Source organism: Zerene cesonia, chromosome 9 (genome assembly GCF_012273895.1).
Source record: "Zerene cesonia ecotype Mississippi chromosome 9, Zerene_cesonia_1.1, whole genome shotgun sequence".
Taxonomy (NCBI): Eukaryota; Metazoa; Arthropoda; class Insecta; order Lepidoptera; family Pieridae; genus Zerene; species Zerene cesonia.
In genome coordinates, this window is record NC_052110.1 from 3,058,732 (window position 1) to 3,081,106 (window position 22,375).

General features: G+C 30.3%; 1 protein-coding gene across 1 annotated transcript; it reads right to left on the bottom strand.

Moving 5' to 3' along the window:
• Positions 1-7,797: 7,797 nt before the first annotated feature.
• Positions 7,798-20,057, bottom strand: LOC119828981 (neuronal PAS domain-containing protein 4A-like). The gene is made up of 11 exons (XM_038351325.1): positions 19,704-20,057; positions 13,420-13,601; positions 12,567-12,640; positions 12,399-12,488; positions 12,058-12,246; positions 11,739-11,923; positions 11,342-11,448; positions 10,619-10,769; positions 9,910-10,200; positions 8,720-8,859; positions 7,798-8,517 (listed from the first exon to the last, which is right to left on the bottom strand). Exons 1-11 carry the CDS (start codon positions 19,712-19,714, stop codon positions 8,330-8,332), a joined length of 1,608 nt encoding a protein of 535 aa, XP_038207253.1. The 5' UTR covers positions 19,715-20,057; the 3' UTR covers positions 7,798-8,329.
• Positions 20,058-22,375: the final 2,318 nt, after the last annotated feature.

Here is a 22,375-nt window from a genome sequence, read left to right on the forward strand (position 1 = left end):
ACACATTAATTGATTGTTGAGGTTATCTGGAACACTGCGATGCCAAATATCAACGCCATAAATATAGACACAAATACGTCGGAGATTCTCAATTTTTTTCTTCTCTTCTTATTTTATTTCATTTTATTCGTCTTTTTGTGCAAGACATTTGATAACCTCAATCAAAATACGCTGTAATAGAAATAGATAACAAAATTTATACACAAGTCGTGCCAAAGATGCGCCTTTTTTTAGCTTATCTAGTAGTGTAGCAAATTGAGCTAAAAATATATTAGTATACAAATTTATGTTTTGCAAAAAATATTGGAAGTTACCTAAATATTACACTTTAAATGTAATATCGATTCGAAATAAATTAATTGGCCCCTCCCTAGCGTAGCGTCGTGCGCTACCCTGTCGATTGTTTTCAATAAATATCAGTTCATTTTAACACGATTAAAAGAATCTTAAGCGATGCTTTCATGTTAATATTGTTTGTATGCTAAGTGACAGTACAGTGCCTCTGTAATTAATTAGCATTTCAATCAAATAAATTACGTTCATAGTATAACGTTATGTCTTGCAGTTTGTTGCGTCAAGTGTTTCATGAAAACCTATGTCTTTTGATTAATAAGCTAATAAAGTTAGTAGAAGGAACATTTTATACAGAAAATAGCTCTTTCTCCTATTCTATATAAAGTTTGTGTGTCATTGATAAATACTGGTTATAACTCTACTTTATTTTATCTGCGATATTTCTAAAATCTCTTTTTATGAACCGACTTTAACTGTGTGACTGAACTGTGACTGCGTTTGTTACCGCGGAACTTTCAACTAGGTGAACCGATTGTATGATTCTTCCTTATTTGTAAGCTGATGCCTTTTATGATTTGTCATTCAAATCTGGTCTAGTGCATCAAAACTAGTTTGTTGTATGTCAGAAATTATTAAATTTTAAAGTGGTTTAGTTTTTTGTTAAAATTAATTATTAAGGCCTTTTTAATCTATTTCCAATATCTCAAGGAAGAAATCGCTTCAAATTATTAAGGCCCCTAAAAAATGAATTATGTGTTTGTATGTGTGTGTGCGTTTTTTTCTATGTGTGCAATGTACAATAAAGAGTTAAAATAAATAAAGATAATAATACTAAAATGTGGGCCCCGCCCCTTTGCCACCATCTGACCATCGTGTGGTATCTTTTTTCTGAAGTATATAGTTTTAAACGAATATTCATAGCAATGTAACAAAGCGTTCATTGTAATAAAGTGCGAGATTTATTCTAAAGTAAATAAATTGAACGTGCCGATATTAAATTGTCCATTTATTTGTAATCCATATAAAGTAAAACATATAAATTAAGTCATAATTAAACAATGGTTATTTATATAAAATGAAAATAATTTGAAGCGAATTTTTCTTCACGAGTAAAAAAAGGTTGAATTCCAATAAAAAACTTCTTCTTAATTTCAATTATTTTAATGCGTATGTCCATCGATATACGTACATATGTATGTATGTGTAAAGGTACATGTGATTCGTGACAGTTTCATACGTGGATGTCGTGATATTAATTTGAATATTTTTCGAAAATTCATTGTGACTTTTTCCCAATTTCTAAATCCGTTACTTTCACCTAAATTATTCGTGTGTAAAAATTCGTGAATACTTAAAAATCGTGTTGTTTTTGTGAATTATGGTGGTTTTAAAACTGCTAATTCACGAACTGTTATGAATATGTCATCTTATATCTACATACATCTTAATCTAAAATGTTACTGTTAATTCTGTAACGGAATTGTCGTTATTTCATCACATCCTAATTCATATATTATTTTCATTTCGAATATCGGGTTATCATAGTTGTTTTATTAGACCTCATCCGTATTTATTAAACACTTTATTGTATATGACAAACACACATAGAAGTCGACGGCAACCGCGGGAGAAAGGCAAAAGAAGCGAAACATGAATAAAATTTTTATTTTTTTTCTCCTTGTGATAGTATTGTCTTCTAATATATCACAATATCTAGCGAGTGTGATTAATGAGTTAATATGAGATATAAAATAAAATAGTTAGTATGAGTTAATTGTACATAAATAATTTTCAATGGCGCTCTGATATCTCAAAGTACATAAGCATTTAAGGCGGGTTCTGAAGGAATGGGTGGGATTTCTTATTATAAAATGTTGATTTATTTTTCTATTGCAATTTAACTTTGCAAAAACAAAATGTGTATCTGGCTCTCATATGGAGGATGAGATATGGTTACGATTAAATAAGTTATGGCTAATAACATTTGTCATTTATTGGATATAGAACCAGCCATTTTAAAAACATTAAATGTATTTATTCCTTGTAATAATGACTAGAACTCAGAAAAATAAAAAACAAACAGCTAGAAGGCACGAACCTGGCGCTATATACAAAATATTAAAGCATTTTCCTTGAAATGGTTCAAGTTATTCCAATCGTGTTGCGATGGAAGATATAACTAATTGATAAATCCAATATAATTACTTATTATATTTAAATTAATCGCTTATTATATTCAAATGTATTGTTTGCGCAGTGGACACATTCGTCACAAAGAAATGGTCATAAATATGATTATTTTCTAAAAGGAAGTGAATTAAATTAGCACGATATTGAATAATGGTTGCATAACAGGAAAATACACTTATTATTTGATTTAATTTCAATGCGTCATTGTAGCTTTAAGATGTGGAATGTGCAAGTTGATATCATTACTCCCGGTTCGATTTTCTTTCTCAAAGCGTTTATCATAAAAATGATTAATGTTCATAATTTCAAAAACTGATTCGGAGGCCCATTTCTCTTTTATACCCTTCCTAATTTTTCTTTATCAATTCCTCCATCAATCTCTTCCTTATTCGAGTTTACCTATTACCTAGTTAAATTGGCAATATATTTGCTCAGGCCTATAAGCTTCTGCAAATTTTTATAGGCAGTGCTGGTCCTTTACCATAAGATATTTGGCACAGTGAATATGGAAAGTATTATATTTGTTTATATGATATGGTTCACTCCATTGGCCAACGGGCCGTTTATTCCTTTACATCCAATATTAAAATAATTTTTTTAATCAGTCTATTAAAAATAAAAATTAACTAATTTTCTGATGTAAACTTGTGATATACTGAAGATATATATTTAAAAAAAATTCAAAGATATACGTATAAGTTAATCATTTCGCAAATTGAAGGACAAAAAACTCAAAATGTAACATTGAGTTATATGAATAGTTTTATTGTATTTTATTAACATTAGCAATAGATTAATTTCGCAAGCAATAAAGAAGTCTTCCGTCTGCATTGTTCCTCAACGCGGAGCGACCGGCGCTTTATATCAGAACATAATCTAGCCGCGTTTTTATTTTCCTTTTTACACGGAATCCAGGATGTGTGGATATTTGCATGAATATTTATCATAGATATCGTCGGTTATGTCGTAAACCGCATTTTAATGCATTTTTATCTAACACTCTACGTTATAGATATCTAAAACTATGAAAGTGAGCACGAGGCTGGTGTCATTCGGTTTTAGTGGGAGTTAAGTGTTTAAAATATACGTTTATGGGCTCTTAAATTTATTGCAGAACTAATAAAATGTTGTGTGTTAACTGCGATTTTTTAGTGTCATAAGTTGCTTGTGAATGCTATTATTAAAAACGTATGAATTTTTTAAATTTAGCACATGTAGTAATTGAATCTTATTTATATAAACTTTTTATACGTTTTTGCCTAGAAAAATGAATTGATTTTCGTTTGTTGAATAACGTTATATTTAGTGCTATAAGGATCTTTTAACAATTGGTTGGCACTGCTAGAGGGGCGTGAGTATGAAATGAAGTTTGCCGATACAAAAAATCTCCTTTAAGCTGATCTTCTAATCTTTATTTTCTTTAGATAATATAGTGCTTGCGCTTAAGTTAACATTACGTAGTTGTTAATTAGCATTTGTAGTTTGTGTTATTGGAATGGGATAATTAAAATGTTTATAAATATGAAAACTCCAGAGCGCACCAAAGGACGCCCTTAAGGATTTTTCTTGTTTCATATACAAAACTTTCAAAATTCTACATGATAACGACGCGAATAGGTAACTTGTCGAAATAATTTTTAACTTTTTGTTTTCGTTTTTTTTTTTCAGTATGTAATAAATTTTAGAATAAGTTTTTATTGGTATGATAAGTTTTATTATAATGTTTTTTACACATCTGTAAATTCGTCCACGTTGAGCAAGTACGAATTTACAGTTTTCATGCATCTAAATTTTAGTAAGCAAGGAAGGTTAGCTCCTTATTTAACTATTTAAACAGTTTAAAATGTAATGAATGTATTGGTATTACATAGATAGACGAAGTTTTATGCTCGAATTTTCAATATGATTGTTTTGTTTTTTTTTTTCACCTTCATTTTTTAATCTTCCTCATGTATATATGTTGATTCACTACATAGTATAAAACATAGTCGCTTTCTCTGTCCCTATGTCACTGTGTATGCTTCAATCTTTAAAACTACGCAACGGATTTTGATGTTTTTTTTTATAGTGATTCAAGAGGAAGGTTTATATGTATAATAACATCTATTAAACTACTCCGATTTAACGCGTACAAAGCCGCGGGCAAAAACTAGTAAAGTTTATTGTATTGTATTGTATGATTCAATTCTAAATTGTTGCATTCATATGATGGATGTTTTGTGTGCTTTGCAATGGATGATTTATATGCAAATTCTTAATTCAAATTATTAATAAAAAAACAGCACATATTCAGTATTTTTAAATTAAATTAACACAATTGATAAGATAAAATTAAGGTGGTAATCTTTCAAGTATTATTCACATAAGCTGTATATATGACATAGACTAACATTACCGTAAAACTTAACCTAAAGGCTGTATTTTGTAAGATAATTATGAATATTACTATGTTGTGGGGAGAAATGAACGATTTATTTATTTTATTTATCAATCTCTAAACGCCAGTGCGCTAGCACACGATTCCTGGAGGTAGGAGGATATGTTAGGAAATCTATTAATTAGGCACTTTGCCGACATGATCGGCAAAGTGCCTAATTAACTAGAATATGCTCAAGCCTATTGAGCTATGTGATCCCTTTGAATTTCCTAAAATATGAAGCATGCTAGTTTAAAATTATCTTAATTAAGTTTGCCAAACGTTCCTCAAACTGTTGTCAATAAGCCAATCTATAAACAATCATTACAATTGCCAGCTCACCCACGTATGCGGTGTTTACAACCTAGTTAAATTAATCGCTCAGTTTTCCCACGAGCGGAGCTTGAGTATAATTTATTAATTTGTTTTCTGCTAACGATCGCACTAATGCGAAAAGCTTTGCCTTTAAAGTAATGGGATGTTGTTATGCAGAAGGCAATGATGTTTTTGTCACTGTGAGTACTTGATATTAATATTGTTATAGTTTTGCATTGTTCACAGTACAATTCACTAATAAGTGATTCTATGCGTTTCAAACTCTTTTTTCGATTTTTCAAATCTTATTGACCTATTATATTATTTGTAATATTTTTTCAATTTATTTTGTATTATATAAAATATATACATACATATTTATTTTATTAAAAAATATATTTCAAACTTTGAAATTTTTATTCTGTAACTATCTTCCTACTAAACGAAATTTCATTAGTGAAATGTTTTAGCATACCATATATATGCATCCTGGGAACCTCTCACCGACTGCTCTGTCACACAAAGCTTTAACACCGAGCTCATAATCCAGGCTTGCATATGGATCACGTAGTATGGTAGACATCAATAATTCATCGTACTGCAGTCCGACCGACCACTTCGCAATAACAATAGATCACTGTTTAACAGGAGCTTTGTTGGTCAAAGTCATAAGATATTAGAGCCACTTTATGTAAGCGTTGATTGACTTTGGATTTTTGGCAAATTTATTGCATTTTTTTAGGCGCATTATCTTTAATAATAACTCTATATCAACTAGCCAATACATGTAAAGGTTTTGCAGTATATTAGGAAAACAAATGATTTTGAAATATGGCATGGAGAGATAGAATTTAGGTTTAATTTTTATGTAAACAAATTTCAAAGTTATAAATAAAAATAAGATAATCTTAATATTATCCAAAACAGAACTTGATCAGGTGTATAAATTGATATTTACTGTAGTGAGTTAATGGATTTATATTATTGTATAAGAAGATTGGCTTGAGGGTAATATTACATAGTTGCATTTTAAGAAATATGTAAATAAATAAAGCAGAGACGCTAAACCGCTTTCGTCTATTCACTTGGTCTACGCAATAGCGGGCCAAGCTTTTGTTCAATTGACCGTCCTAGCGCCACCATTGTAAAATGAACTACTCATATACCTGCATTCGCTGTTATCAAATCAACCTTGGGGGTATTCTTAGAATGGTCCTGTACATCTATTAAGGAGTTCGATATTGGCCTGCTAATTTGAATAACAGTATTTAAACTAATTCGTGTTACTTATGCAATTACACGCCGCAATGCTTGAATAATACCAATTTTGCAACGGGCTTTTGTGAATAATGAAAATGTATGTGGGAAAAGCTAAGCGGAAATTATTTGGCATGTATTTATGTTTAATCGGATTGAAATTCGATTTAAGGTACCTGAGGTAGTGTTCTAATGTAAAATAAGTTCTTTTTTAAATAAAATAATAAAATTAGTACATTGAAAAGCATGATACCTTATCTGGCTCATGTCCTTTTTTACTCTTCCCAGTTCTTTCCTTTATTCATCTCGTCAATCATTTCTTGAGTCGGCAATACATTTGTAAAGGCGTAAGGTCTGTAATCGTCCTTACGCCTCTCTAAATGTTCATGAGCAGTGGTAGCGCTTACCATCAGGGGACAACAAAATTAACAATACCTACTTATAATGCTGTAAACAGTAAACTATAGTTTTTGCAGATCCCTGAATCTAAATCTCAATTGAAAATATGATAGTTTATCGATGAATTTTTCTATGCTGAAAATTTATGTAAAATTTACTTGAAGATTGACTTTCTACTTTGTGTTTCATAGTTAGTACATTTTTTATGTTTTATTATCATTTGGTGCACATAAAGTGTTTTTGCTTGTTTTTTTGTTAGTCAAGAAAATTATAATTTAACATATTTTGTTTTGTTATTCAACATATTTTGTGTTGATTGAATTACGATTTTTTATGAATTAATTTAATCGAACGAAACTACAGTGCTACGATTTTTTCATATTTCAATCTATATCAGATAAAGTACCTATATCTGATATAGATGTAAAATTCATTTAATATTTTTACTTACAAAAAATCCATAACTAAAAATATGGATAAAGTAAGAAGTGAGGCCCTGGTGACCTAAAAAGGCCTACAATACAGGTTATACAGTTACCTGGTTACCACCAGGTATAGGCACCAGTCTTAAACTTCCTTTTCTTTCTTTCCTATACTGATAAAAAATGTATCAATTATTTACATTTAAGTTACCAGAAAATAAACTCTTTTAAATTTATTAAATTTAATAAATAAATAAATAAATAAATAAATTTCTGATCAGATCCAACATCCATCGTTTCTACAGGCTGTGTGTCAACTGTCACATTAATTTATATATTTACTTCTGGTAACAGAATAACAAGTGTATGTTTAAACATAGTAGTCTATTCAGGAAATTTCCTCAGGTACAAAGATGGAGTGCATTTATAATTGATACGACTCAAATATTAGAAATCAATTTATTTCAATATCACTTATAATATAATATTTAAATGCAATATTTACACAATATAGTAATAAAAATATGTACAACAATTATTCGCTTAGATCTACTTAGGACGGTATATTACTTACTATTCCTTTGGAATGAATTTTTATTTGGACGGAACCGTTTAATAAATTATATTTATATAAAATTACTTAAATATTTAATAAAAAATACTGACAAATTCTCAAATTACAATTGAGCTTCCATAATATCTATATATTTAGAAAGATATCGTCAACACGATATAAATATACGATACATTAATATCTATAAGAAGTCATAAAATTAAATGAACAATATTTATTGCACGCGTTGTTTGATTCTTGATGAAATTTTGTACATAAAAATACAACCATTGTTATACACGTATTCATACAAAACTGGAAATTTATGCTGAAAAGTTTGACCGTAATAATAAAAAACACGTTTACTAGAACAAAATCTAATATGAATACCATTAGCGCTCTTCGACACAATACGATATGAATTAATTGAATTCAATGTAATAAAAAGGTATTTATTTATTATAGATGATTACATACACAATATTAAGTGACCATTGCTCTCTCAGTTGGCATAGGGAGCATGTTATAGGTAAATCTTTGGGTGTAGTCCGTCATTTTGAGGTTATCCGACCAGGGTGGACTGGGGTTCCATCTGTCCATGCAATCTGTACCTTCTATGGACCCACTGTTGGTTGATAGACGCATGCGTTTTGGCGAGGGATACTCCGTACCTGAAATATTTATTTTATTTTGTTTAAATTATACCAATTTCTTAATCTCATTGAAACGCAAAAGGTTAAATAAAAAGATTTTAGATATTCATGTTTGCTTTGGTTTAATTTTAAAGAATAAAAACATTATTTTTACATCTAAAAGGTACTATAAAAATTGAATAGCAAAGCAAAACAAAAAAAAAACAGGAAAAAATATTACCATCCATACAAGTACTGGTGCAGGGTTCTTGGGCGTAGTTGACGGTTGGATATTGTTCATAATATTCTCTTTTCCCCGGGTATGCATATTGGTACATGTTGTTGATAGCTTCAGGCGACATGTCGTAGTGATTTGGCGATCTAAGAAGTAAAAATGACGTTTTATTGGATAATTTAAATACTATTTCATAATATACCTAGAATATATGTATACGACGCGAATGTTGAACGAACGTATTATAATCCTGTTTGTTTGTTCACCGATACACATCTATCCGTGGCTATAAAGAGAATCACAAAAAGTCAAATAAATCAAATTTAATTCAATCAAAATTGGCACTATTAAATGTCGCATCCAAAGCATTACTAATAATATTACATACAAAAAGATCGTAAGTCATTCTCATACTTCGTTACAATATCATTACATTAGTACGTAAATCGACGATAATTGATAATAAAAGTTTAAGTAAAAACTATTCATGAAAATACGCTCGTCAAATATAACTGGACCGAACATTTCATAAAAATTAAACCGTACGTAAGTTCTATCTGATTTGGCTCCTTATATGGATAAACAACCAGAGTAATGCTGCATGAATTGTTCAAAATTTCACCGCATTATGAATCTTATTATCAGGCAGTAAGATTCGTTAAGCAATTCAGAGTTTCAGTACGTAAATGTTATGTATGGGTTCACAATAAATATGGTAATGAAAGGTGTCAAATTACGCTGACGCGACGGACGGACGGGTGATGATTTTCTTATTTGTATTCCTATAAGGTTTGACATGACGTATACAAATTGTAGCGCGCGACCTTGCCTACGTTTATTACAATTTGTACTCTAATTATGAGTTCCTGTGTTTTTTGTTTGTTAACCTTATGACGTTGATATTATATAAGACATGTAGCAAGTGTCTTATGACACATTTATTGTATGAAAAATGTGCGTAGTAAAATTTACTGTAAGAATATACCAGAGTAAGAGCATAGTTTTAGTACATGGATCGCTCGTAGTAATCGTTGTATATTTAATCTAACGCCAATAAAATAATAGCTCTTTGTGAATTATATCCAAAAAATTTGTAACACACAAAGTAGCATTGACTTAGTTATCTACTGCGCAATCTAGTTAAATATAAAGAAAAAAAGCTACTTATATTACAAAGACTTAAAATGATAACTCACCTTTCTTCACTGATAGTCGATTGCGGTGAATGCGTAGAATAATCAACAGGCCCTCGTTCTGTATACATTCTTTCGCAAACATATTCCTCTGGCTTCTGTATATATGAGACATATCCCGAATATTCCATGTCATTGTTTTCTACATAGTATTCTTGGTAAGGCTCTTGGTAGTTCGGTTCTCGTCGGAAGAATTTTTGGCAGCGCGGGTCCAAAATACCACAAGGTTGGTTTTGATAGCCATAGTATTGATACAGCCATGAATTGGCCACCATGATGGATGCTTCTTCTTCACTGAAATTTTAATACAATTATTTATAAAATAACCTACATATTTACGAAAAATAAATCGGTTAATTAATATCAAAGCCGGTGTGTTTTACGGCGTTACGACAAAGTAAAAGACATGGTTATAAATTAGAGGCGTAAGATATTTTTCTTATTGTTTTATGTTTTTAAAATATTTTGGAATAATACACAGTTTCCTAGAGTAAAATATGAATAGTCCAAACAAGTAGTTACTAATTATTATAATTGAATAAGTGAATTCATAGCAAATTTATGCTACGTAGAAATACTACGACAAACAAAAAAATATATACTAAGAGATATCGCGTATTTTAGAATTCATTGCTTCATTGTACTTTATCAATCGATTAATTGAATAATATGAAGTAATTAATTGAATCTATTAAGCAGTATGTTTCCACACCTTAATACTTGATTGGTAGCTACAATAAATTGTCTAGGTGTGTCGGTGGCCTCTTTGACCTGCAACACCATATGTATCCATAGAAATAGGCCGGATCTCTGCTGAAGTTTTACTAAAAGAATGCAGCATTTGTCTTGCTCTGATTGTGTTACTGAAAATAAATGTTTTAATGAGTATTTATTACAAATATTATTTTTATCTTTGCAATAACCTAATGTCACATACGAGGTGTTTAAGATTGGTTTTGAGTTAATTTTCCAAGAAAATAAAAGAAAATTTAAATGATAAGGATGATCATACGTATCAAACCAGAATTAAACACGAGATTTGAAATGATATTTTTGTGTCTTGATGTTACCCGATTTTTTTAACCAAATTATTATTTTCCTTTTTTTTACATGTAATCAATGTTAGAGGAAATAATTTTAATGTATTTAAAGGAACTGGTAGTATGGTTTTCAGAATAAGTATAAAAGAGAATTTTGTAATAAATCAAAATGCTATTGCAATAGGTAAAGTGATGGTGACCCATAAGCCGTCTATTGCTTATCCCATAATTTAATGTTCTATTCAGATCTCAAATTTCAATAAAGGTTGGAGTAGCATGTGCATTTAATTATCTGTCTTGCAATAACTTTCAAACACAAGGTCATGATAAAATAAATATTTTGATATTTACATGTTAAAATATATCAAATAATAATAAGTAGATTAAATTCTTACTTAATTTATGTTTGGCCTGAGCTTCTCGTAAACTGTCCCAGTGTAGTATTTGGTACCACGAGACGTCCACTAATTCTGATTTCTTCCAACCTAAATACCATTCACCACTGAAACAAACAAACACATTAACAAACCACGGAAAATAAAACGAAGAACTTACACGTATAAAAAATTGGCTTGACGAAACGAAATAATTGGATGCCACACTAAATTTATTTTATACTTTTTACATATTATAAAGTAAAGTTAGTTTTTGTTATTTTTAAACAATTTTTGATACTTATAATCTATCAAAAGTTTTATGTTATTTCATTTATTATTTTTACTATTACTAATATCTTAACTTATGGTGAAAGTGACGTCTCGAGCTTGGCCAGCGGCGTGGGAGGACACTTACTTGGTGTCAATGTGCAATATCTTCATGTCCATGGCATGCACGGTGGTGAAGACGTTGGTGGCGCCGTACACCACGCACTCGCGCGTCTCGGGCATGGCCAGCGGCGTGCACGACGCCAGGAACACGGGCTCGTTGCGGCTGCATAGCGGGAGATATGACACGTAGTGTCCTCGGACTAAAACTACCTAAAAGGACATATATCGTGAGCATATTTACACATCATTCAATTTTATAAAAATATAAAAGTCAACCGAATGTAGGCTAACTGAATATCTCAATATTTTAATTAATAAAAGAAATGTTTGGAACGATTACTTACTTTTTGGTCACCAAATCTCATTTGTCGCCTGGCGTTCCTAGATACGTTCATCCTACAAAAGAAATGCCTGTTCTTTGGTATATTTTCAGTCTCTCCGTTACTCCCTCTATTCAGTTCTATTTGAACCATTTGGTGGTCCTGTCTATCTATTATATCGTAAACGCTATCACCGTGTATTAATAAATCTTCCTGAAACATAAATATTAATTGAAATGACATATATTTCAGTATATTCTTAATTATCTTAACTATCTAATGTATATGGTACTAAACGGAATGAAAATAAAAATAAATTGATTGTTAAAATAAATTAAATAACCTCATAAAAAATGAAAACAAACCATTGAGTGCCCCAAGTATTCAGCCGCATTTTCCGATATGTAGAGCAGTTTACCATTCTGCGTCATCATCATCATAAAACCGTTCATAGCCTGAAAGACATTGTAAGTGTCAGTACATGCGGATTTTAATGTTTTCACGGTGAACGCTCATAAACTTGAAAAATATACCTTCGAAAATCCGATATTAGGTGTGGGAGTAGGTTGCTCCTGATACTGATAGCTGAAGTCGTGACTCTTAAACACTAAAACAGAAAGAAAGACGGAATTATGGGTGAAGTAATAGCAACTAGAGATAAGATAGCGAACTAAATGCATTTTAAACGTCTTAATATGCCTTTTCGTGACTGAAGGTGAAACAAAAAGTTTTGGAGACGTTTTCAAAACATGGGATGAGATTTTTGATAAGTAAGTACGTGATGAGTTTCGACAAACATGTAGGACATGGGAATCATGCTTTGGAAAATTTTACATGAAAGGAAAGGATTTGACCTGTAAAGGACTTTTGAATATATATGCTTATCGTTTTCTTATCGGCATGAGTATATTGTTAGGGTTTCATGTGCCTGTAGAATACATATTATGCTTTGATATTAATTGTTTTATTGATTGGGTTTGTTAGTATTGTTTTTTCAGAATATTTTCGGATGTATATTAACAATTTGGTATCATGAAAGTTATTCACTATGATATTTTACAGTAAAATCATATCAGGCGAACGAAGAAAGCACTTTACTGTCCAACAACCTCTACATTTTTATGGTAAACTTTACTGAGAAACTGTGACACTTATAGAAAATCGTAAATATATGGGTAGATTTATTCATATAAAACAATTTAGTATGACACCTTCTAAATCTACAGTTTTTGGTAAAATGAAAGTGACTTTTAAATAATGAATTAAAACGTCAATATTATAGCATTATAAGTTATTAATACTTCAAGAGTTAATAGTAGTAAGCGTAGTTCATATGTATTTAGAAGATAATTTTGAGGTGTTAATTAAATCTTTTAACTAACTTACCTTGTTGAAAATAATTCATTTTTCTCACGTACACACATACTAGGGCCATGAGCTGAAGTTGGGAGAGTCTCTGCCGCGTGGATGGAGGTAGTGGCAGTAAGTCCCGGAGGTTTGAGATTTCTGCGTTGATCAGATCTCGGCGCATTTTGCTGGCGCCTTTTGTCGATTTTGTCGGCTCGAATCTAGGGGTAATATTGTTAAATTGTATTGACGCTGGATTTAACATAGTTAATTACGCAGCAATATACATATTTAAAAAAAAAAGGTTTGTAAGGAGAGATTTATGGGGGTGGTTTTATTACTTTTAAATAAATACTTCGTATATTAAAAAAAAAAGATGGAATTAGTAGTTATACAGTTTGAAATTAAATTATAAAAATTAGTGAAATAGTATTAAGTAAACAATAATAAATTATATGAATAGTTAAAACATCAACACCTATGAATAAATTATGTGATTATAATAATAATATGAATATAGAAACGCATATACGTACATAATTTATACGAAAACACTTAAACCTAATTCAGAATCCTAATTCCTATTCCACTAGGAAACGGGTAGAATGTAAATTTTCCCCAGGAATAATTATTAGAAAAGATCCAGCCGGATTTGTATACAATGTACGGATATAGCGACGGACAGGTGTCGAGTGTCGGCTCCTATAAAGATATCACAATTCTTGCAAACATTAGAATGATAATAATATCGCTTTCGACGGAAATCGTGTGTAAATTTATAGCTTTATGCTCTTCTATAATTATAATATCGATATTGTAATGCAAATCCAACCCAGGGCTCATTCTGATGCATTCAATTTCTTTTCCTATATCATGATATTGAATACAAATTATAATACGTGTTATCGTTGTTTATTTCATTGTAAATGCTGCCTGTATTGATATAATTAATATTAATATCGGCTGTGAGATGAAAGTAATTATGGTGTGCTGGGAATTGCAAAGTTATTGAATAGTTCTTATATGTTTTTTCTACTTTACATTTGCTATTGTTTCACGAAGGAAAAATTTAAACTAAACATTTGGGATAAACTTTGTTTCTGATGACAAAGCTAAATATCTAATTCTGATATGATCAAAAAAATCTCTAAAGAATCTAATTTCAGGCGAATTAGATTATTAAGAGATTTGAGATTTCTAGACAGTAAAGTTTAATTATCTTATAAACGAGCATTACAGTATAGTAATTATTATATAAATTAAATAAAGAATTGATAGAAGACCATTGAAGAGAAGAATTACTTCAAACAAAAAATAACATAATACTATACTAGTTCTTGTAACCAAGCAAGTTAGGTAGAGTAAACATTTGTTATGTCATAAGTGTGACCCTTATAAATTTTGTACAATAACGTTTTTTTTTTATTTCATTTGACTCACATCAAATAATAATAATTAGTATAAATTAGTGTTAGATTCACACCATTTAAAGCTTTTTTTGATTATATTAGACTACATCTATAAAGTAACTGATGATATGTAAAATAATTTATTATCGAACACTAAACACTACCGACAAATTAGAATACAATAGTTAAAATTTAGATAGAAAAAAGAAACGGTTTCCCAAACGTTTCGGACATTAAAAGGAAGGAAACTATTTACTTCGCGTCGGCACACACTACGCGCCCTTTCATCTTAAACTTTTGTCTTTTTACGACCATTTGAACGGTTAAACTTTTTAAGTTTTGATTGTGGGAAGTGAACGATGATTGGTGAGCGTTTTGTTAATTTGATTGAACGATTGTTTGTTTTTTATTGTTATTGGTGCTAATGTTCTTAGTGTTTGACATTTTGTTTTTTTTTATAAGATATGTAATTTATTTTGTTAATCATGTGTAGTAAAAATAATTGACGTTATAATTATTGAAATATAAATTAAATTTCTTCTATTGAAACATAAATTTACTTTCTTTTAAAGTTAATATTTAATTTTCACGTCAAGCTTAAAATTATGGGACCAAATTAATCAAAAGAAAAGGTAAAAGGTTTATTTGTGTGTATAAGTCTGGTATTACTAGATAAACATTACTATTATTGATATGATAACAATTTAATCTACGTAAATTTAATACACATAGCGTCTAAGGTACATCAGCGCCGTGTTTAAGGGCAAAAAGTAAATTCCTTACATAGTTGTTAGCGAGCCTCCAGCGTGAGGCTTTCACGGTGTTCGCGTTACACCGTGTAAATTCTTCCGATTCAGTTTGGTTGAACATCTGTTTTTGTAGGAGCACGTGTTGAAATGCTATGTAAAAACATTTAAGGAATTTTTAAGGGAAGGGAAGGGAATTAAATTCCGCGGTAAGCGTTTGTACGTGATGAGGTATACGTATCTAGTTTTAATATAAGATGCTGTTAAATATACGTATAATTCTCTATTTACAAAAAATACAATAGTAATATAGCCCACTTATAACATTTACAGTCTAATCCTTAAATAAGACATTTTATATTTTAGACTTTCAAATCTTAATTATCTATACTCTTTTTTTGGCCAATTGCTTTCTTTTTTTACGATATTGACGCATTACAGATTTTATGCATAAATGCAAAAAAGTATATTTACATTATTTACTAACTTTTACCGATAACAGGGTCTTACCTGATAGTTGGTAACAACCGGCGATTAGTTATGCCAGAATTATTAATATAATTCTATGTATTGCGACAGTTTAAAAGCGCTTCTAAAAAGTTAATAAATTTAATTTAATTTTGATTTATAATTATGTGCTTTTTACGTACGATAAACACGGCAGTTAGCTACTCTTGGCTTAGAACCTTTACGTTTTCATTTACTTTGCAACTCCTAATATAATGATTATGCTAACCCATAGCATCATAATTTTTTACATTAATGTAGTAGATATAGTATAATAGTAAGTCAAATATAACTGCGTCTATTTATTTACTTAATACTATATTGCACACACAAAATATAAAGAAATATATTAACAACATAGAATAAAAGTAAAACGTGTACAAATTATAGTCTACTAAGCATTACGTAAGGAGAGATATTTAAAGGAGGTGGGTGAGCAAACAATAAGGTGTTAGAAAAAGAGAACTGACAATGGTTAAAATACTAGGAGAAAGGAAGTGTATATAATATTTACACTACATGATTTTTAATAATTAATAGAATGGCATGAGATAGAGAAAGAATCTAAGGAAGAGAAAGATATTGTGACTGTGAATTCGAGTTAGCAATGTTGTAACCGTTGCATTAGGAAATTCATTGTATTACTATTTTGTTTGGTTTTATGAATAGTTATAATAATAACTATTAATAATATATATAGATGATAACTATTGTTATATTTTTTCACCCTTTAAAGAAACCTTAGTTTGAATAGTGTTAGTTGACATAGTGCGATTGAATTTAAAATAGTAATAGGTTTGCTGCTTATATTTTTTATCAATATCTGCTTAGCTGAAGGGGAGCCCTTTTTGCAACTATTACCGTTTTCATATTTTGCTTTAGATGGAAGTATATTACAAGTGGTGGCAAATAGAAGTATTTCTCTCTCTATTTCTATTATTATTTCTATTTCATTATTATGTACCCATATATGAATTTTCTTATATGTTTCTATGATAAACATCAAGTAATATAAGAGCTTATATATTCATAGTACTTATTACATATTAGAGTGCAAATAGTAACTAATACATGATATAAATCATCTAATACATGATATTATAGATAATTTTTGTAATGCTGAAGATTTTCGTTATGATTTCATAAATACAATATTTTTTCAATTCCTACTTGAAATTATAAAATCACGGCGATTTACTGTAGGTATTACTAAAAACTATCAATTATTGATGTATACCTATCTATTAAGATTTAAATTAATATCTGTTAATATATCATAATATATAAAAACAAACATGACATAAATTGATTGAATTAAAAGCAATATATAGCAATCATTTTCATGCTTGGTAACTTTCTCATTATACTGTTATATACTTTTAATTTTTTTCTTTTTCACAGTAACGTTCATCAGCAAAATGGGCTTCGAGAACTAGCAAGTTAATAATAATCTTAAAACTTTCCGAAAATCCTCAACAAAACAAAGCTCATCATCGATTTAAAATTCGATAAGACTCGGATTCCAATGGCGGGCCAATCATACTGAGGTTAGCTTGCTCCTCTGAATTTCGTAATAACATTTCTGTACACATGTACCAAGGAATAATCATTTCCTAGCAGTTACAATAGACATGATTACGAGTACTTGATAACATGATAATTCTGTCAAAGGTACGCGCAGTTTGACATAATGACGACTGGAGTATTTTATCTTGATCGACGGACAGACAAAATGTATCGAGATACAGATATCGGATCTATGCTTCGTTTCTGTAATTGTGATTTGAGTCGCTTGCTGGAAAACTTTTGAAGGAACTCGGAATTACGATGAAGTATGCAAGCAATTTAAATTGTGTATATTGTGTTGTAATTTAAATTATTCAGGAAAAATATTGTAGTGGTTATTATTAAACTCCTATATTTCTAGTGATTATATTGATCTTTCTGTTTTTTTATAATCACATATTTAAATATATAAAAACTTTTCGTTTTAATGCAAGCTTCGTTTTTATTCTTATACTTACTATACACAAGAAATGTATATTTTTATCGCATTTCATATGATATATAATAATAAATTGTACTCAACAAGAAAAGTGCAATAGTTCATCGTCTGCAAAATCATACGAGATCTCTGTATCGTTTTCGCTTCAAAGATTTTCTTTTACGTTTATCAAAACTGTTTAATATTTTCATGTCATAATACACTAATGAGATTTATTTGTATCGTCACAATGTGTACTTAAATATTTTCGTACAAGGCTAAAAATTACATAACAAGCCAAGTCACACAGAGATCGCTACATGTGTGCTAATTTGTCACTTATTTCTATTATCAGTTGAATTGCAAGCACTGTAACGTCACAAGTTTGCTTAAAACGTATATTATTATATTTTGAATTATTTTTACCTATCGTAGAGCTAGTAAAACCTTTTTGTATTTAGAAGGCGGATGCATATTTTTTTTAATTATCAGAGTGTAATTTTATAATCTGTAAATATGAAACAAAAAATATACTAGATACTTTTTCATATTGTTGTCAAACTTGCTGTTGTTTGTTTTTAATAAAAATAAAGTTTGACAAATAAATTTGATAATAATTTTTCATTAGTGGCTTAATCGAACTATCAGTTTCAAAATATATATAAATCGTGTAATGTGTGTTGTTTCATTCTATTTACTTTTGATCAAGGTACATATTAACCGGGATGTGATTGAAAAATTTCTAGCCTAAAGTTTGTTAATATGGTATTAGATACATTTTCATTGTATTTTTTACATAAACGTTATCTAATATTACACAGTAAATGACAATCTCAGTTCATTGTTACATAGAGCTATTGCGAACTCATTTAAATTTAAATAATTTGCATAAAATGTTCACAGTGCGGCCAAGTTATGAGAACTGTATCTTACGTTTGTGTAATTATAATAGCGTTTGAATAATTAATTACACGTTGCTGATTGAAAATATTGTAAGTGAGACTTAATGCAGTTTCGAAGTAACGAGATATTACGTGGCTATTTTAGACAGTTCTAATTAAAGAATTAATTGAATAGTATAGAATAGGACTAGTTCGTTAGAACTTCATAAATATGTAGATTTCCAATTCTGAGTTTGCGTACGTTTTATTTTGATCGATTATATTAATGTATTGGAGGGCGATATTTGTTTGTAATTTGTTTTGTTAATTAAATATTATTGCTATTTATATAAGTGATGTGAGAAATTCAATTTTAACGTCGTCACATAAGGATGATTTGTTCGCTAACATGAATTAAACAATTTTTGACAACAGTAATTTGACATTTTCGATATTTAGTAAATGCCTTTTTTCGCACAATCAAGGTGTATTCTTACAAGATTTTTGAAGAAGATACTCAGATATATTGAATCTGTTTTATTAAATTAATTGTTAACAATTAAATTCTATATTGAATACTACAAAATGTCAAATTACAAAGGCCATAACATGTAAATAATGATTAAAACTGTTCTTGAAAGCAATGGATACAATGCAATACATTAAAAAGTTTTAAATAAACTTTGTATATACCTTCTTTACAGTATTATAGTCTAATATATAAAACTATAAAATATAATAAATAAAAACCATAACAGCAATATATTAAGGAATAAAACATAGAAGAAATTCTTACCTTAAAAACATTTTGACAGCGCTATTATTCCTTTAACTATAAAGTTCTCACATAAATGTCAGTTCATAACGATAAACTAAAAAATTAAAAATAAATAAACACGACCACACAGTCCGAACGATCAAGACTTAATGATTGCTCAATAAGGACGAGCCTTTTCATAAAAACTCACAAAATTAATGTCATATTCGAACCATAAAAATAACCATAAACAGCACGTGTCCGACATAATTTAACACCTATGCCTCACAGAGCGTTAGAAAAAAAAACTATTTTGAATTTCGAAACCCTAATGATAACGCGTCAATTTATGCGTAAGCTTTTTATTGGAATGAGATTAAGGACCGATACTAAAGCTCCGATACTTCCGTGCGCGAGCGCATCAGGACAACGACTATAAAAAGCCTTCGTAGTAAACCTCTCTTTCCCTCGCGCATTTTTCTTTTTTTCATCAAAAACGCGTCTGTGCTTGTGACCGGTCGACACAAAGCCAATTTAAAGAAGTTTAAACAGTTTCGCCCCGTCATCAAATACAAGTATCTTTTTTTAGGGAAAACTTTCTGATTATGAACAACTTCATTTTGGGGATTGTCAACTGCGTGTGACAAAGACGGCTAGTGTTCTCGCGTTTTTCCGCTCGTTACCGCGGGAAAGAAATAGAATGAGTTATTTTCTGACGGCATCGCTTTAGATTAATGAGTCTGAGAGAGATGTAAGTAATGTAATTACTGGAGGTTTGCGTAAAGGAGACGGTATAATGATCGAACGTACGGACAGTTATTGATAACGTAATGTGCTTTTATTTGCGAGAGATTTGCCGTAGCGTGTGATGCATGGTTAAAGTTGGAGTTAATTGTATTTTAATGAGACGGTTTTGAGGCGACGTTAGGAGTGATGAGTTACGTCGTTCTGTTTCGGAGGCGGCGGTTATATGGCAGGTGTTTTAATTGTACAGTGTAAATGTGTACTTGTGGTTGTAATGTGATCACTATGTATGTATGTGCCCGTCGTATGTCTACATAGAAAAGATCTTTGGTCGTAAAGTAAATTTTCTTCATTATCACTGATAACGTATTTGTTTTAAAATAATAATTCAAACCCAAATTAGTGAGTTAAAATCTTATATCCTTTCAATTATGAAGGAATTTAATATCTTATTTAATTTCATAGACATTAATTTTCATATATTATGTTTCATAATGAGGTCGTTGTAAAAAATGCAACGTCGAGGCGCCTTGTCCCTAATACTTCGAATTTGGTAAAAGAAAAAATAAAAACACAATAAATAAAGGCTCGTCGCCTGCAGGCAGCTACCGTATTACCCGAGATAAACACGGTAATCATGGCCATCATTCCTAAACAACGTGGATGTCCATCTTCCAATTTATTCTGTGGATGCTTTTGTATTAAAAACTTTAATAATAACCGATGGCCTTGAAGGAAAATTGTTAAACATGTGCTTTAGATTGTATTTTGGCGTATTAAATATATGATACGACGAAGTTGTAAGCAAGAATTTTGATATTTGACGTTTTCCTAAGCCTTATTGTAAAAGATTGAAAATTGATCAATCTTCTCCACTTGAATGAGGTTTAATTTATGGTATCTGACGTCATAATAAGATGTGTGTGTTGGTCACTTTTCTGTTATTAATTGCAATAAATTTTGCAACATGATGGTTAGAGGGAATCTCGTATGCCTAATAACATCGGTAATACACACACACACACACATACACACTCACACGCATATACACACACGGACTCTCAATACTCAAAATGGCAAGTTAAGATTAAAATATTTTTTATGTAATACGATTAAAGAGATTGAGCTTCACAACACAGGCGATCCTAGTATGGGGTTCAATGCAGCATATGTAACCATATTATGTAATTTTTTTTATTTTTTTTAATAACACTATCGTTCTAACACTTTCACCTCTCAAGCAAACATAAGGCCTTTCCAAAAGTACTCTAAATAAAGAATTTTCATGTCTCTTTATCTCTAAGTTACTAAAAGGCACTGCAAAGCTGATGAAATTAATGTCCATGTTCCGTTATAGCAGTCGGCATTAACTATAGCCCAGGATAAAGGGTTCTTTCCGATTTCGGTGGTATCAAAGCTTGTCGCGGTGACGTCCGGGCGTCGCGTGTCATTAGCTGGCGGGTCACGTGTCTCTTAAACATTGCCACGTGCGCCCTGCACCCTTATACAGGGTGTGCATTTCGCTGTTGGTTGTGGTATAATTCATTATAGTGGGATATTTAAATGATTGTATGTAGAGTTGAAAGCTGTTTATAAAAATTAATTTCATCTTTTGTTTATTTAGGAAGTCTCATCTTATTTAAGCAGTGTTACGCGCTTTGTAACATGACATCTGCCAACCCGCACTAAGCCAGCGGGGTGGATTTTGCCCTGAACCCTCATAGGAGGCCTGTGTATCTATGGTAATGATGATGATGATGACACCCTTTGTTACGTTTACAAAATGTTATATTGGATGAATGTTAAACAACACAATATATAGAAGAAATACTTTATTTAATTTATGTTATGTTATATCGTCAGTATAGTAAAAATTAGACAGACTTGTGGCCTATAAAAATATTTTAAATGATTCAATATCAATGATTTTGATTTTAATAATAATCATTGACGTTTTTCTTATTCTG

Bases quoted from the DNA above. Each gene is read 5' to 3' on its own strand.
- LOC119828981 (XM_038351325.1), bottom strand. The intron at 8,860-9,909 runs GTGAGTTATCAT...TTTACTTCTTAG, and splicing joins TCGACTATCAGTGAAGAAAG to ATCGCCAAATCACTACGACA. The intron at 8,518-8,719 runs GTAATATTTTTT...TAAATATTTCAG, and splicing joins CACCAGTACTTGTATGGATG to GTACGGAGTATCCCTCGCCA.